Genomic DNA, 14,487 nt, shown 5'->3' with positions numbered 1-14,487 from the left:
GGAGAAGGGGGCCAGTGGCGCAGCAGGAAGGAAACTGCTCACACTGGGGAAAATCACTTGGCAGCACAGCGGTCTTGCAAGGAAATCACCCGAGCTGTGCTATCAAGAATAAGAAAATACTGGTTGGAATTGAAAACGTGCCTGGGGGAACACCCACAGCATGACCCATGTGGGGCGGAGCAGACAGCAGGGAATGCTGCCCCACTGCCCTGGCTGCTGGGGCAAGAGACGCTCTGGGAGGAGAGCACTGCCAGCCACTGCGTGATACAGCACTGGGTGCTGATGGAAGCCAAAGGCAGTGACGTACCTCTAAAGCTTCACTGGATGTAGTGGTAAACGTGCCTGCCCGAGGATGGAGCTGGGAAGCTCCTGACACCGCTAAATTGCTGTTCCCAAGGCCACCTGGGTGGGCGTTCCGCTGCTCCATAATGTACCCGGGAGAGCCTTGAGTCGCTGCTGCGAGGGAGAAAGAAAATCTGCATCCCTGCGGTCAGAGCCAGGTAAAGCCTTTGCTGCCAGCCCGTGTGGGTTTCTTGTGCTCATGACCCCATCCACGCGTGGGCACGTCTGCCCAGTGTGCCGCTCTGTATGTCCCTATGTGTGTCCTTTCACTGTGCCACTTCTGGATGCTCTGTGTCAGCCTGGAAAAATCCAGGTGCGGCTGTCACCTCCCTGTGGTTGGATGGGACGTGCTCGGGGCGGAGGGAGTTGGCTGCGCATCAGTTGCTGCCGTCTCAATAGCTTGTTTACAAGGATGCAAATACTTCACATGCGAAAAAAACCTGCAGACCAAAACGTCGCCGCGTCCCGGTGGCATCGCTTCGTCGGGTATATTTGGATTTTTCATTTCAGCTTTCTCCAAACCCCGTTCTGTGGCTGAGCAAGCCGGGCAGTGCCAACAGAGCGTGTGCCCCCCTCTGTACAGGGGCAACTCCGGCCCCGCACAGCCGGGAGCGCCCAGCAGCCGCAGTGAGGCAATAAACAAACAGCCGCGGAGCTCCGGGCAGCGGGGAGCTCCGCACTGCCTTGAGCCAGCCGCAGCCGAGGACCCACAGCCCGGCGCGGAGCTCCGCAGTCGTTGCGGTGCTGACCCGGCTTGGCTCTCGGGCACCGACTGCAGGCGCGGTCTCCCCTCACCCCCCCGCCGCCGCTCCTCTCCTATCAGGCTCGGGGGGGGCATTTGCGGGCGGTGCGGAGCCGCCGCCGCCGCCGCTCCCCCCCCGCTGCCCGGCTCCTCCTCGCCGCTCCCCCGGGCGGTGCGGGCGGTCCCCGGTCGGACCCTGTTCCCTCTCGCCGGGGGCCGTCCCGTCCTTCCCGTGCCACCCTCGGCCTGCCGCAGCGCTCTGTCATTGACCTCCCCCGCTGCGGCAGCGCGGCCGCGGCTCCGGTGCTGGCCCTGCAGGTAAGAGGGGGGTCGGGCCCGGGCAGGGGGGTCTCGGGCACCGGGGGGCTGCGGGGTGTGAGCTGGAGACCAGGAGCCCCTGTCTTCCCCCTGGCCTGGCTCTTCTGCAGGGATGCTCCGAGGCAGCAGCGTAGCGCCGATAGCAGGCCGAGGGGAGAGCCGGGGAATTAAACCTGCTCCTCGTTCTAAGCTGTCAGAACAGCTTCTTTTTGATTTTGTTGTTTCTCCGTTGCTTCAGATGGGGGCGCAAAGAGGTTTCCCAGCCTGGGAGCCGTTCCCCGGAGCATGGTGGCACGGGGGTCCCCACATCGGCATGGGGACAGGCAGCACTCAGAGCTTGGTCTCCTGAGCTGCAGCCAGTGGGGAGTGGGGCAGAGCTGCACAGCGTGGTGGGCCAGAGAGAGGGGCAGAACCCCGAGCCCTGCCTGCCCCTCGGTCTCTGCATTTGTGTGCCCCACTGCCATGCAGAGCTCGAAATATTTCCATCTCCAGCCATCTGCTTGTCTCTGGGGTACATCCCACTGCCTGGGGACCTCTGGGGCACACAGTGGAGTGCAGAACAGCGTCCTGTGTCAGCCACAGGTACATAGGGGGTTGGGATGACAGCTAGCAGGGTAGAGTTCTCCTATAAAGCAGGCAGGGGCACCGTGCCTGCTGTCTTAGCACATGGATTTGTGTTCTTGCCAAGCCTATCTCACCTCCAGAGCAGCTGCTGGCATTTGCCAGGCAGGGGCACTCTCACTGCTGCAGCACCCAACATTTGCAGGAGCAGCCCCCAGCAGAGGCTCTGGCTCAGCCCCCCATTCCCACCACATGCACCAGAGCCGTGCAGCTGTGCGGGAGGTCAGGCTGCCATAGGCTGGCTGCATCCCAAGGCCTCCCACCTCACACTGCCCAAGCAGAGCACTGTCTGTGCCGCCCGGAGAGCTGCGCCTTTCTCCTCAGCACCAGCATTAGCAGGGGAAAGGCAACGCTGTGAGTCAGCTCCCAGATTTTGTGCTCTCTACAAGAAGAGAGGGAGCCAGTGCAGTGCTTCTGCAAAAAGCACTCTGAGCACCAGGGGCTCCCAGCGCCTCTGGAACAGGCACTCACGCCTTTGCCCACTTCTCCCTCCCAATCTGCACATCAGCTCTCCCTCCCATAGAAATGCCTGTTGTTCAGGCGTCACATAAACACTCTTTGTACTTTGAAAAGGACACTTGAATGCAAGGCAGCACGCCAGGCACTGCCTAGGCAGTGACAGCCAGCCTGAGCAGTGCTGGAGCGGGCACGGGGGTGGTGGAGCCCTGTGCTCCTCTTGGGGGGGGACAGACACAGCTGGTGCTGGGGTGCTGCTCTGGCCACTGGGATTTGGGCATGACTGCTCAGCATGTTCTCATCTGCCTCACGTGGCTGCCTGCCCTTGACAGCCAGCCTACTTTTCACTCTCAGCATTTTATGTTTTTATGATTTTGGAGTATCTCCTTTTCCATCCAGATCTTATCAGGGGTAGGAAAGCCTTCCTTGTAGATGTGGATGGCTTGTTGTCCACTGGAACAAGTGTGCACAGATGTGTTCATGGAAGTGCTCCTTGTCCCCTGGCATAGGTGGAACAAGTGTGGGCACCGAGCTGGACACCAAAACACCAGTCCCTGTGGCTGCAGCTCAGCCCCTGACCCAAACTCACCCTTACAGAGCATCCTGACATGGCAAGCAGCCATGAAGAAGAGCCACTTGCTGAGGACACAGCCGACCATGATGCACACATCTATGAGGAGGTGATGCTCTGTGAGCGGATGGAGCACAGCCAGCGGCTGGCTGTAGAGGAGCTCATCACCACCGAAGCCAGCTACGTGCACAACCTCCAGCTGTGCCTGTCCGACATCCGGGCACACCTCCAGAAGAAGCAGGTGAGGGGGCTGTAGAGTGAATGTGCTGGGAGCAATGGGGCTCCCACGTCCCAGCAGGGTCAGTGCTGAGGACAGCTGGGAAGCCACTACCTGTGCCCTGATCCTTCCAGTCCTTCCAGCTGCCTCCCTCAGGCTGGATCCTGGGTTGAACAGACATTATGTCTTAGTCAGTACAGCCACCTGAAGGCTTTAACTCTGCATCTGTAATGTTAGAAAGGCCTTGTCCTGCTTGGGAACAAAGCCAGGTCTTATCTCCAAATGCCTCTTGAAATGGAGCGTTTCCAGCTCCTCAAATGTCACACGAGGCTGCTGGAAGGACACTGGTGTTGAGAGGGCGCAGATGACTCCACAATACCAGGTTCACCTCTGTCTCATCTATTTGGCTTGTTCTGGGGCAACTGTGTTCCTTCCAGCTGCCTGGTCTTGACCTGGAAGGACTCTTCTCTAACATTGATGACATCCTCCATGTCTCCAAACGGTTCCTAAGGGGACTTCAGGACACTGCTACCCAGGAGCATGAGCAGCTTCTCAGCATCAGTAAGTGGAAAGCAAATTCATACTATATGTGGGGAGGAGATCCCTTCCCATGGAAGAGAACTGTCCCCTCCAGCCTGATCCTCCTCCCCCAGGCACTCTGTTCCAGGAGTTCAAGGAGGAGATGGAGATGGTCTACAAGATCTACTGTGCCAGCTATGAGCATGCTCTCCTGTTGGTGGAGAGCTACCGCAAGGATCCCAGGCTGCAGGAGGAGATTATGGACACCCTGACTGCAACAGTGTAGGTACCATCTGCCACCCCTTCCCTAATAGCCTTGCCCTTCTCCTCTCTAAACAGGCTCCCTTGATGGATGGGTACCTTCTCCTGGGCACCTAGCTGAGTGCCACATCTTCACAGTATTGCCTGGTATAGCTGCTGGCAGCCTCTCCTGAATCCTCTGGGACTTACCAAAGGGGCACTACAGCTTGAGTGGACCTCAAACCTATGGTGGGGGTGGCACCCATGGCTCCTGCTTGCTCCTACCCTCCACATCACTGCCACCCAAAAGGGTTGTGCCACAGAACATGCATTCCCCAGTGTCAGCAGAGAGATAGGCTGGCCCCAGTGGATGTGCAGGACTCCTCCTGACCCATCAGCATGGTCACAAACTCTGCAAGGCACTGGCATTTCCTCCTGCTTGGAGTGCAGCTGATGTGCTGGAGGGAGGGGGCCCTGCACACACAGCCTGGGGTGTCCTGCACCTCTCAGCCAGACAAGCACAGATGCCTGCTCAGGCCTTGCACTGCCTTTGGGGCCGATGGGGACAGCACCCTGATGAGCACTCCCTGGGTTGTGCTGAACAGCTGGGGTTCCAGCTGGGGGTCCAGGCATAGCTCACCTCTTGATCCCAGGCAGCAAAGCTCTCCTGGTGCTGGAGAAGGGCCCAAAAACGCTTGCAGAGAAGCCCAGAGAAGCATTAGGGTTGTCCTCCTCACCAGCCTCACGCAGTTCCCCCCTCCATCAGGCCTCACACGAGCGCTTCAGATCTCAGCTTCTTCCTGGTGATGCCGGTGCAGAGAGTCACCAAATACCCACTGCTGCTGGGCAAGATCCTGGAGAACACCCCTGTCAACACCAGCACCCATTCTGCCCTCGCCGCAGCCGTGCGTGCCATGACCCAGGTCAATGCCAACATCAACGAGTACAAGCGACGCCGGGAAGTGGGTGAGCAGGGGCACATTTCAGGCAGAAGAAATGGCACAGGCAGCGGGTGTCTGAGAGGCTCAGTTCAACATTGGTTTTGTCCCATTGGTGTTGCACTGATTCCTATTTAAGTCAGTTCAAAGCTCTCCAATTCTCCTGTCCTTCCGCCATCCTGCCAGGTGGGGCTGCAGGCCGGGGCTGTGTCCCAGCAGCTCCTGGCACTGTGCTACCTGGCTTGGGCAGGGTGCTGTATCCTGGGCAAGCTGCAGGAGCAGGGTGGCATAGGAGAAAGCTCAGAACTGGTTCATCTGCATTCCCTGGGCTGAGGAATTGAAGGAACAATCCTGCCCTTGGGATAGGAGAAATCAAGCTCCCCTCAAATGCAAGCTCACTCTGCTTTTTGGTTTTCATGGTAGTTTCCCTGGGGCTGCCCTTCTTTGATGTGGGTTGTGCTTATCCTGTCGATCAGCCCCAGCTTTGCTGCTGTTCTTGCCTTGATTCTTTTCTGTTTCGCCCGCTCAGGCTGCTGCTATAAAGCTTCTGCAGCCACATTGTTCTCTTTGGTCACACCAGCATCCCAACAGCTGCCCCAGCACTGTGCAGTGAGGCTGCTGGGCTGCAGGGCTGTGACAGGGACATGCCTGCCTGCAGGGAACAGCCAGGACACAGCACTGCAGGAGCCAGATCTGCACTGGGTTGCTGGTGGCTGCAGGCAGCATTTCTGGTCCCAGGGCACTGTTGTCCTATGAATGAAGGCCAAAGCACCTTCAGGGTCCCACAGATGAGCAGCTGTGTGAGCAGCCCCTCACCTCTGGGACACCAAGCCACTCACCAGCATCTCTCCTCCCCCTCTCATGTCTCCTCGAGGCAGCTACCAAGTACAACAAGGCGGAGCAGCTGACGCTGCGGGACCGCTTGGCTCGCCTCAACACGCACTCCATCGCCAAGAAGACCACGCGGCTGAGCCGGCTCCTAATGCACGAGGCCGGAATCGTGGCCAAGGTGCGAGCCTACCCACTGCCTCTGCCTCTTCTGGGGCTTTCCTCCTGCACCGAGACAGGGAGAGCCGAGCCCGGTGCTGACACCCAGCGGCCTGTGCTGTCATGTAAGCCCCTGTCCCCCTGCCAAGTGACCCAGCGTGGCTGTTGGTCCCTCATTCCAGCCACTGTGCAGGCACAGACCTCCCTCCTTGCCTCACCAGTAACACAGGGGAACATTTTGACCTCCAAAAGCCCTTCAGACCCTTAGAGCATCCCAGCAAAAGCATGCACATCCAGTGGCACGGAGTGCTGCTTGCAGCTGTGGCATTTTCCCCAGCACCACGTCCCAGGTAGTGCCCCAAAACCCCGGATCATGGCCCTTGTCAAGCTCTTGAAGCCCCTCAGGGTCTCCTCCCCTCCAGCTTTAGGCTGCATCTCGTGTTAGCATCATCTCTGCCCCCACCCCTCCCTGTTCTGCCTGCACAGAGACAAGCCTCCCCTTGCCTTGCAGACAGAGGACAAGGAGTACGATGATCTGGAAGAGAGATTCCAGAGTGTGGCATCCAGTGTGACTGCACTGAAGGAGAACATGGCATCCTACCTGCAGCACTTAGAGGTAAAATCCTGTCTGTATGCAGGCAACAGCCCCCATCCAGGCCTCAGGACCCAATCTGGGGCTGCAGAACACTCAAAGCCCTCTGCAAATAGCAGCTGGAGGTGCTCAGGGTCTTGTATTTCTCATCTGAAACATAGAATCATAGAATCACCAAGGCTGGAAAAGACCTAAAATATCATCCAGTCCCACTGTTCACCTATCACCAATAGCTCCCACTAACCCATGTCCCTCAACACAACAGCCAATATGTTGCTGTGCAGGGACCTCACAGCCTCAGAGGATTGCTTCCATCCACAGGAGGCTGAAATGAAACTGAGGTTTCACCAGCAGAGCTGGGTATCAGTTGAGAAAAGTCATTCCTTACACTGATCATTATTTCAAAGTATCAGATAGCGGGTAGTGCTCAATGCTGTTCAGCCTGGAAATTCTCATTTTACCAGGTATAAGGCACAAGTATCCCCAGATGGGGCATGGCAGCAGATATCCCTTCTGGGTAACCTGGGTCAGTAATTGCTGTAATTTTCTCATAGAGATCCTTTAGGCTGTCTGAAGAAAATGAAAGTATGAGTGATGGCAAAAAGACCATCAGGAAGATGTCAGGAAATGGCAGAGGGCTCAGAGAGCATCAGTGTCAGGGGGGGAAAGACCTTGTCCTAATGATATTGAGAACGGTTCCCCACATTGGGATGAGATGAAGGAAAAGGTGACAGAATGACACCCTGTTAGCCCAAACAGTGCATAAAAAGGCAAGAACACAGAAGGACGGCAGTCAGTGTGCTAGTGAGGTATGGCAGGGAATGGCTATTCCTTCTTGCCCCTATATCTGTGTGCAGAACATGTCTGGAGGGAAGCTCCCATGCTGCTGGCATAGTTACAGGATGCTGCGTGGTGCTGGGCAGCTCCTGCCCTGATTGCTTTCTCCCTTTCAGGCATTCCTGCTGCTTACCCCACACAAGTGTGAGCTGCAGATGGAGGAAGGCCCTGCCCAGCAGTACCGCCGCCTTGCAGAGCACCTCCATGGCGCTGTGTTCCCAGAGTTTGTGAGTGCTCCTCCTCTGCAGAGCTCCTTTGGGATCAGAGCCGAGCATCTCTCTCACCTCCTGCCAGGGCTACCAGGGCAGGGGAAACGGAGAGTGGGGTTCAGAGTGACCCAGTGCAGGGAGCATCCTTATCAATATTCAGCTTTGGCAACCCATCAGCATTCCATAGATGGTGTCTGCCATCAGCCCCACTCGTAAGCATGGCCAGGGTGGGTTTCCAAGCAGTGCAGAGTGTGGCAGGGCAGACAGATCCCCAGACTGAATGCCAGCTGCCCTATAGGGAGCAGCAGCCCTTCCCATGCCCATGCTGTGTGAGGTGGGACTCAGGGTAAGCACTCAGATCCTGGGCTGAGGACCTCTGTCCAACCAGGGCATCTGCTGGGATACACACTGCACTGGTCCGTGGGACTTTGCATATGTGGGCGTTCGTATCTGGCCTTCTGGGATAGCACAAGTTTTGAATCACATCATGCATGACTCTCTACTAAGGGTATGCTTTGGTTGGCATCCCATGTGCATTCAGGGAGGGGTGTCACATGAGCCCCCGCTCCACACAAATCCCCCAGCAGGCCCCCAAGCCTTTTTTAATACATAAGACAGTGCTGCATACAGACAGCAGGACCTGTCCAGTGGGATTCCAATGGAGATTTTGATTTTGCCATCCCACAGAGGCGCCGGCTGGACAGGCTGGTCTGGCAGCCCCTTTGCAGCTTGGCAGAGATGCTGGTGGGGCCACAGCAGCTGGTCAAGAAACGCCTGGACAAGCTGCTGGACTATGAAGAGATTCAGGAGAGGAAGCGCGAGACAGGCAGCGTGACATATGACGAGGAAGCAGCCATGAACACCTACCTGGCCATCAATGCACTGCTTGTGGCTGAACTCCCACGCTTCAACCAGGTGGCCATGCAGCTCCTGGGACAGCTCCTGGGCTCCTTCATTGTCCTGCAGGAGGATTTGGCTGCAGAGATTCTGCATGAAGCTAACAAGGAACTAGAGCAGGTGAGAGAGGGAGAGTGGGTATCCTTGTGCTCTTCCAGGCCTGCCTGCTTCAGCTGGGTCCATCCATCTCCGCTTCTGGTGGTGCTGAGGTGCTGTGGGCTTGGGGCAGGACCTATGGCAGCTCTGATGAACTGCCTGTGTCCCACACTGGTCTATCTTCACAGATGCCTCATGGCCACATGCCGTTGCCTGCTTTCTGGAGGATGGTGGAGGACACCCTGCAGCAGTCAGGCATCCAGCTCCGTACTTTCATCCAGGCATTTGAGACCGTCACACCAAACCCTGTGCCACAGGTAGGAGCTGCAAATCATAGAGTCATTAAGGTTGGAAAAGACCACTGAGATCATCAGGCCCAACCACCAACCCATCCCCATCACACCCACTCAAGTCTCCTGTGTGCCTGACCAAATGCTCCTGTGTCTCTTGTTCCCATCCAGCCCCTGAACCCTGCTGAGGAGCGGAAGGTCCTTTCCCTTGTGAGCAAACACGGCCCAGACAAACTTTACCAAGTGACAAGCAACATCAGTGGCAGCAAAGACATGGACCTGACCTTGCAAAGGGGGCAGATTGTGGCTCTGCTGCAAAGTGTGGATACTAAAGGCAACACAGGCAGATGGCTGGTAGATGCTGGAGGTACTGTTAGCATTGCAGGGAGGCACCAAGGTCAGAAACCAAACCCAAACCACTTCCTCAGCTTGGATGAAACAGTGAGCCACTGTCTCCTGGGTCCTCCCTTCCAAGGCTGGCTCAGTCCAAACCTGCCTTTGTTTTGCCAGCTACACCTATAGCCATTGGCTGTAGATCTTGAGTTTCCCCATTTGTTCCCCAAAAGAGCACTTGTGAAGTGTCAAGGCTGGGAAAAGAGAGTCCAGTCCACATAGAAGTGTCTTAAAACCCATTATCTGGGGTTTTGCTCTGGATGTACTCTAGTGAGTGAGTCTGAGTGAGGCTCCTGTGCTGTGCCATCTGACAGCCAGGTTACCCTCCCTTCTCTTCCAACCTGTTCTGTGTGTGCCAGGTGGTGGAACCCCATGACCTGTGTGTGCATGTCCTCCAGGTCCCCGAGGGTTTGTGCCTGCTGCCAAACTCCAGCCCTATTGCCCAGGATCAAGCCAGCAGCCCAGCATGCAGATGTCAGCCCTGGAGATTGGCACAGAGGGAAGGCGACATTCCTATGTGCCACCTGAAGCTCCTAAACCCCAGGCAGCCACGTTCACCCCAGCTTTCCAGGTGAGTGGGGAGGACAACCAAGGACTGTTCCTAGTAACCCTGATAGCTCCATGCTTGTAGGCAGGGACACAGACCTCTTTTTCCAGCACACATGCAACCATTCATGTGCAGCTGTGTGCCTTGCAGGAGTGTCACAGCCATCTGGATGAGGCTGAGGTTTTGTCTTGCCGGGATCTGGGGTGGACAGAGCAAGGGAATTGTGCACCGGGGGTCTTCATGTCCTTACATCAATGTCCTTGATGTCCTCTCTAGCTCCTACCCTGCCATGCATGTCCCTTTGCTTCCTGGCTCCGTCTCTTGTTAAGTGCTTTCTCCTCTCATTCTGCTCTCACAGGTGGTTGCTGGCTTCTCCTTCACAGCGCGCAGCCCACAGGAGCTCACATTGCAGGCAGGGCAGCCCGTGGTGGTGCTGGAGCCACACGACAAGAAGGGCAGCACCGAGTGGAGCCTGGTGGAGGTGAACGGGCAGCGGGGCTACGTGCCCTCCAGCTACCTGCTGACAGTCCCTGTGCAGGAGCCCGTGGGCTGGAGTCTGCCCGTGTGAGCAGCACCAGCACAGCATCCGAAGGCTTCGTGCTGCTCACGGAGGAGAGCTGTCTGCATGGCACCCGATGAGCACATTGTTGATGGAGTGGCTGCTCAGTTCTGGGCTGGGGAAGCAGCAGAATGTGGCCCAGGGGCTGTGGGTGCACGGTTGGAGGTGGGGAGATGTGCTTTGTGCTGTGCACAAGGGCAGGAAGGTGTGAGGGTGCCACGTCCCTGTGTGTTTGCTTCTTGCTGGGCAGCACGGAGTGAAGAGATGGGATTGGAGTGACACGTGGCTGCAGCTCAGCAGGGATTTGTATCGGTGAGAAAAGTCCCTGTAGTGCTGGCGAGAGAACTGTCCCTGAGTAAATCAGGTCTGAGCTGCAGTGCTGCAGTGCTGCAAACGGGGCTCCAGCCTGGCACGCGTCTCTTGGAGACGTGCTGTCCACAAAACGGGTGGGGTGATGCTCCCCTGCGCCCACCCACGTCCGAGCTGCATCGGGGCATTGTGCGCTCTGTCACCTCTCTGCCACCGAGCCCTGCTCCTGGCGGGTGCGACCGCTGTTGTTGGCTGTGACAGTACAAGACGCCCGTGCGGCCGTAGCCGCGCTCGGCCCTTTGCCCACGCGTGGGGCTGCGCGGCCGCGAGGTGGCGGAGCTGTCCCGGCAGAGCTCAGCGCAGCACCGCACAGCGCGACACCGCAGCGCCTCCAGCACGCGGCTCCTTCGGGATCTTCCCTTCCCAGTCGCGTCGTGTCGAACCGCGGTGCCCGTGGACATTCCCTGCGGATGCCGTCCCCAGGACGTGCGCTGTTATGCGGTGTGAGGACGCGGGGCCTCAACATCCCTCACTTATCCCATTGTATCACCCCAGCCGGTCGCAGCGCTGCTGCCCCGAAGGTCTGGCTGCTCCCTCGGGGTCAGCGCAGGGCACGGGTCCCTTCCAGCCTAACCACGAGGAAGAATAAAGGGCACAAGCGTGCCTTTAAATAGCGCGGCAAGGACACGCTCTCCTGCGAGGAACGCTCTGGCCGGGCTGGTGGAACATGCCTGTGCCCGGGGGGTGGCTCCTGGCCAGGTGCCCACCTCAAGGTCAGGCATTGCCCAGAGCAGCAGCGCGGCAGCAGGGCCGTGTGTGGGGCAGCCGCTCACCAGCCTGGGGTCTCGCTGTGTGCAGGGCTGTGGTGGCAGTGGAGCTGGGTGGCATTGCTGCACACAGCCTGCTGCTGGCCAGCAAGGGGCTCAGCGCTGGCACCGCGCCGAAGCTGATTCATATCCTGGACGTGCTGGCATTTGGATGGTGTCCACCCAGAGGGTGCAACAACGAGGATCAGATCTGACCTGCTGGCCCTGGGCCAGCTTGTTAGTGTGTGAGGTGCACAGTGACCGAGGCACAGCTGGCATAGCCTAGGGAAGAACACCATCCATACAAACCCCAAGCCTGGGCTCCCAGACTTGGGTTCATCCCAGGGATACATTGTGTGGCAGGGCTGTGGTGTGCAGTGAACGCTAGGCTGGATGCAGAGCAGCACATGCAGCAGGATCCCAGGACCCTAAGTACCTGCAGTACTGCACTGCTGGAGAGGCTGAGCCCCACAGATGGCAGCCACAGGGCTTGGAGATAGGAACACAGGCATGAGCAGCACTGCTTGCTCCCGTCTTGCACAGCCAGCACCTGAATTGTTTAATAAAGTGTGAAATTGCTTTCATGCTCTGCTACCTTTGCAGACACGGACCGTCATTACTGCCTTCCCCCCACCCCTCCAGCCAGCCGCTAGCTGCTGCTGATGTCCCCGCTGTCACAGTGCTGCCAGATGAGCTCCTGGCTCACACAGTACCCAACTTAGCTCCAACACAGCCACAGTGCACCCTCCCCTTCTTCACAGCCCCACGGCACAGCTCTGGCTGCTGGGGATGCAGAAACACAGCCACGTGCAGCCCATTTTTCCCCCCTGCTCCCCACTTCAGATGGCCTTGGGGATGCTGAGATGTGCTGCACACTGCAACATCAGCCTCTGCTCTGCAGAGAACACAGGGCTGCCCCACTGCCAACATGGACCGATGGCTTTGGAGCCACCTGAATGTGCACAGAAACCATTGGCAGCCTTAACAGGGATAATCAATCGCTGTGCTCCTGCTCTGGGCCTAGCTGCTGAGGGTGGCTCTCCAGGGCTGAGGGCTGGCAAGACTGGGGAGAACTGTGCTGCCAGCAGGGGGAACATTCCCTCGAGGGGACACTGAGATCTCCGCTCTATCCTTCCTGCAGGAGGGCGGTCTGTGCCCCTCTGGGACGGGAAATGCCGAGGGAGCCAGGCATGGGATTGGTGCAGGGATCTGCAGGAAATGCCAGGCAGTGCAGATACTTTGCTCCAGGGAAAAGGTGTCATGTTCTTCCAGCCGCTGATAAAGTTAAACCCTTGATCTTGTTAAAGATTTAGTCCAGAAGGCGAGTTTAGGTAGGACGTGCACGCTGCCGGTGCAGCCCAGGCACAGGGACGATTCTGCTGCCCTCTTTCCTGTGGGAAGGTTGCAAGGCTGCAGGATCAGCCCTGTCCCAGGCACAACAGCATCGGAGCAGCTCTTAGCTCTGCTGTGCTACGGAGGTAGCACAGGGTGAGCGGGGGAAGGTTGGGTACAGCCTGGCATCATGGAGCTCTGTGCCTGTTGCCTGGCTCTGGGTGATGGAGTGGTGCCTCGCAGCTCACCCTGTGCTCTCCGTGCTGAAACCCTATAGCCCTCGCTGCCCCTGCCGCCTCCCTGTGCGGCAGCTCAGCCAAATGCCGTGAGTGGGGGGAGGCTTTGTGCCACCGCGATGCCAGCCTGCCCCTGACGTGACATGAGTCAGCTGGAGCAGCCCATACTGCCGCTACCCCCCAAGGATAGCCCAGTGTCCCCCACCGCTCCCCATATCCCTGCTGTGTCCCTGCAGCACGCAGCCCCAGGTGGACGTCCTGGGGCAATGCACCCTTCTCTCCCTGCCCGAACCTCCCCCCCTGGCAGCAGCCCACACTGCAGGCTGTCCCCTCCCCAAGGTGACCCTGCTGGCGGCTGTGCCGCACTCCTCGGGGCTTTCCCGGGAGCACCTGAGGTGAAGGCAGCGTGCACGGTGGGGGGTGTGTGTGTGCAGGGCACAGGCTGCTGGGTTTGGTGACAGCTGCCCACGGTGATAAATGGCCTAAACCCAAACCCCAAGGGCTGCTGCACCTGTGGGTGGCCGCTCGTGGTTGTCACAGCAGTACCCAGGACTGCAAGAGCATCCCAAATCCCCCAGGTTCTGTGCATCCGAGCAGCTCCCAGCTATAGGTGCACACTGCTAACAAAAACTCCCTTTGTGTGCTCAGCATCCCAGCTGGAATTCACCTAAACACACCCTGGGGAAGAAGGGATGGGTGAAGGGTGGGGGGAGGAAAGCTGCCTGCTGTTTGTTTTTGCTAATGAAGCCCCATAATCAAATCATTTCAATTTTAATTGTAAAGCCAGCAGGCAGATTTCTGTCTCCAGATGGGACGTGATAGGAATAGCTCAGGGCTGGCCACATTTTGCTCTCACCTCAGTGCATGCCCAGAGGGATCCCCAGGCAGCCTGGGGAGGCACTCGGGGTCTCTTCTGCAAAGGGACCTGCAGGCGCTGTTCTGCACCAGGTGGGAGCAGTGGAACAGGAGTTACTCCCCTGCTTTACATCCCAGGATACATGAGATCTATTTGAAGCTTGCACTGACTGCCTTGTTTTTGGATGTTTGGACTTGAGAATAAGAGAAGGAAAGAAAAATAAATGGGGTCCATTCTGTGTGTTTTGGGGATAAATGCAATGCTAGCCTCCAGCCTCAGTGGGATATGCTGAACCTGGAAACAAACAGCTGGGAGAGGAGGAACTGTCTATGCCCAGTAAGACACGTGCCATGCTCAGCTTTATGTTTAAGCTGCTGGGATCTGAGTGCCAGTCACCAAACCCGAGGCAATGCTATGTAGGCAATTGCTGGATCCTGTAAGGGGTGCAGCTGCTCGCATTACTGACAGCACTCCTGGCACCCTTCAGGAGGGCTCCAGGCTGCAGGATGCATGGTGCAGAGCAGCACCAGCACCCCTCAGCCAGGCCTGCACTCTGCTCTCTGCTCCTGTCCTCATG

At 57.9% G+C, this 14,487-nt stretch overlaps 1 protein-coding gene across 2 annotated transcripts; it reads left to right on the top strand.

Moving 5' to 3' along the window:
- Positions 1–326: 326 nt before the first annotated feature.
- ARHGEF37 (Rho guanine nucleotide exchange factor 37) lies at positions 327–10,762 on the top strand. 2 transcript variants are annotated; one of them, XM_072348483.1, is made up of 13 exons: positions 327–500; positions 3,077–3,291; positions 3,705–3,828; positions 3,921–4,068; positions 4,793–4,992; positions 5,843–5,973; positions 6,463–6,567; positions 7,497–7,607; positions 8,277–8,606; positions 8,771–8,899; positions 9,044–9,239; positions 9,664–9,836; positions 10,171–10,762. In XM_072348483.1, exons 2-13 carry the CDS (start codon positions 3,088–3,090, stop codon positions 10,378–10,380), a joined length of 2,061 nt encoding a protein of 686 aa, XP_072204584.1. In that variant the 5' UTR covers positions 327–500; positions 3,077–3,087; the 3' UTR covers positions 10,381–10,762. The 2 variants fall into 2 exon arrangements, with proteins under 2 accessions (XP_072204584.1, XP_072204585.1); XM_072348484.1 differs by lacking the exon at positions 327–500 and adding an exon at positions 1,263–1,402.
- The last annotated feature ends 3,725 nt before the right edge of the window (positions 10,763–14,487 follow it).

This window comes from Excalfactoria chinensis, chromosome 13, assembly GCF_039878825.1.
Source record: "Excalfactoria chinensis isolate bCotChi1 chromosome 13, bCotChi1.hap2, whole genome shotgun sequence".
Classification (NCBI taxonomy): domain Eukaryota; kingdom Metazoa; phylum Chordata; class Aves; order Galliformes; family Phasianidae; genus Excalfactoria; species Excalfactoria chinensis.
The sequence above is the reverse complement of the archived record's forward strand: the minus strand, read 5'-3'. Positions and strand labels throughout refer to the sequence as shown.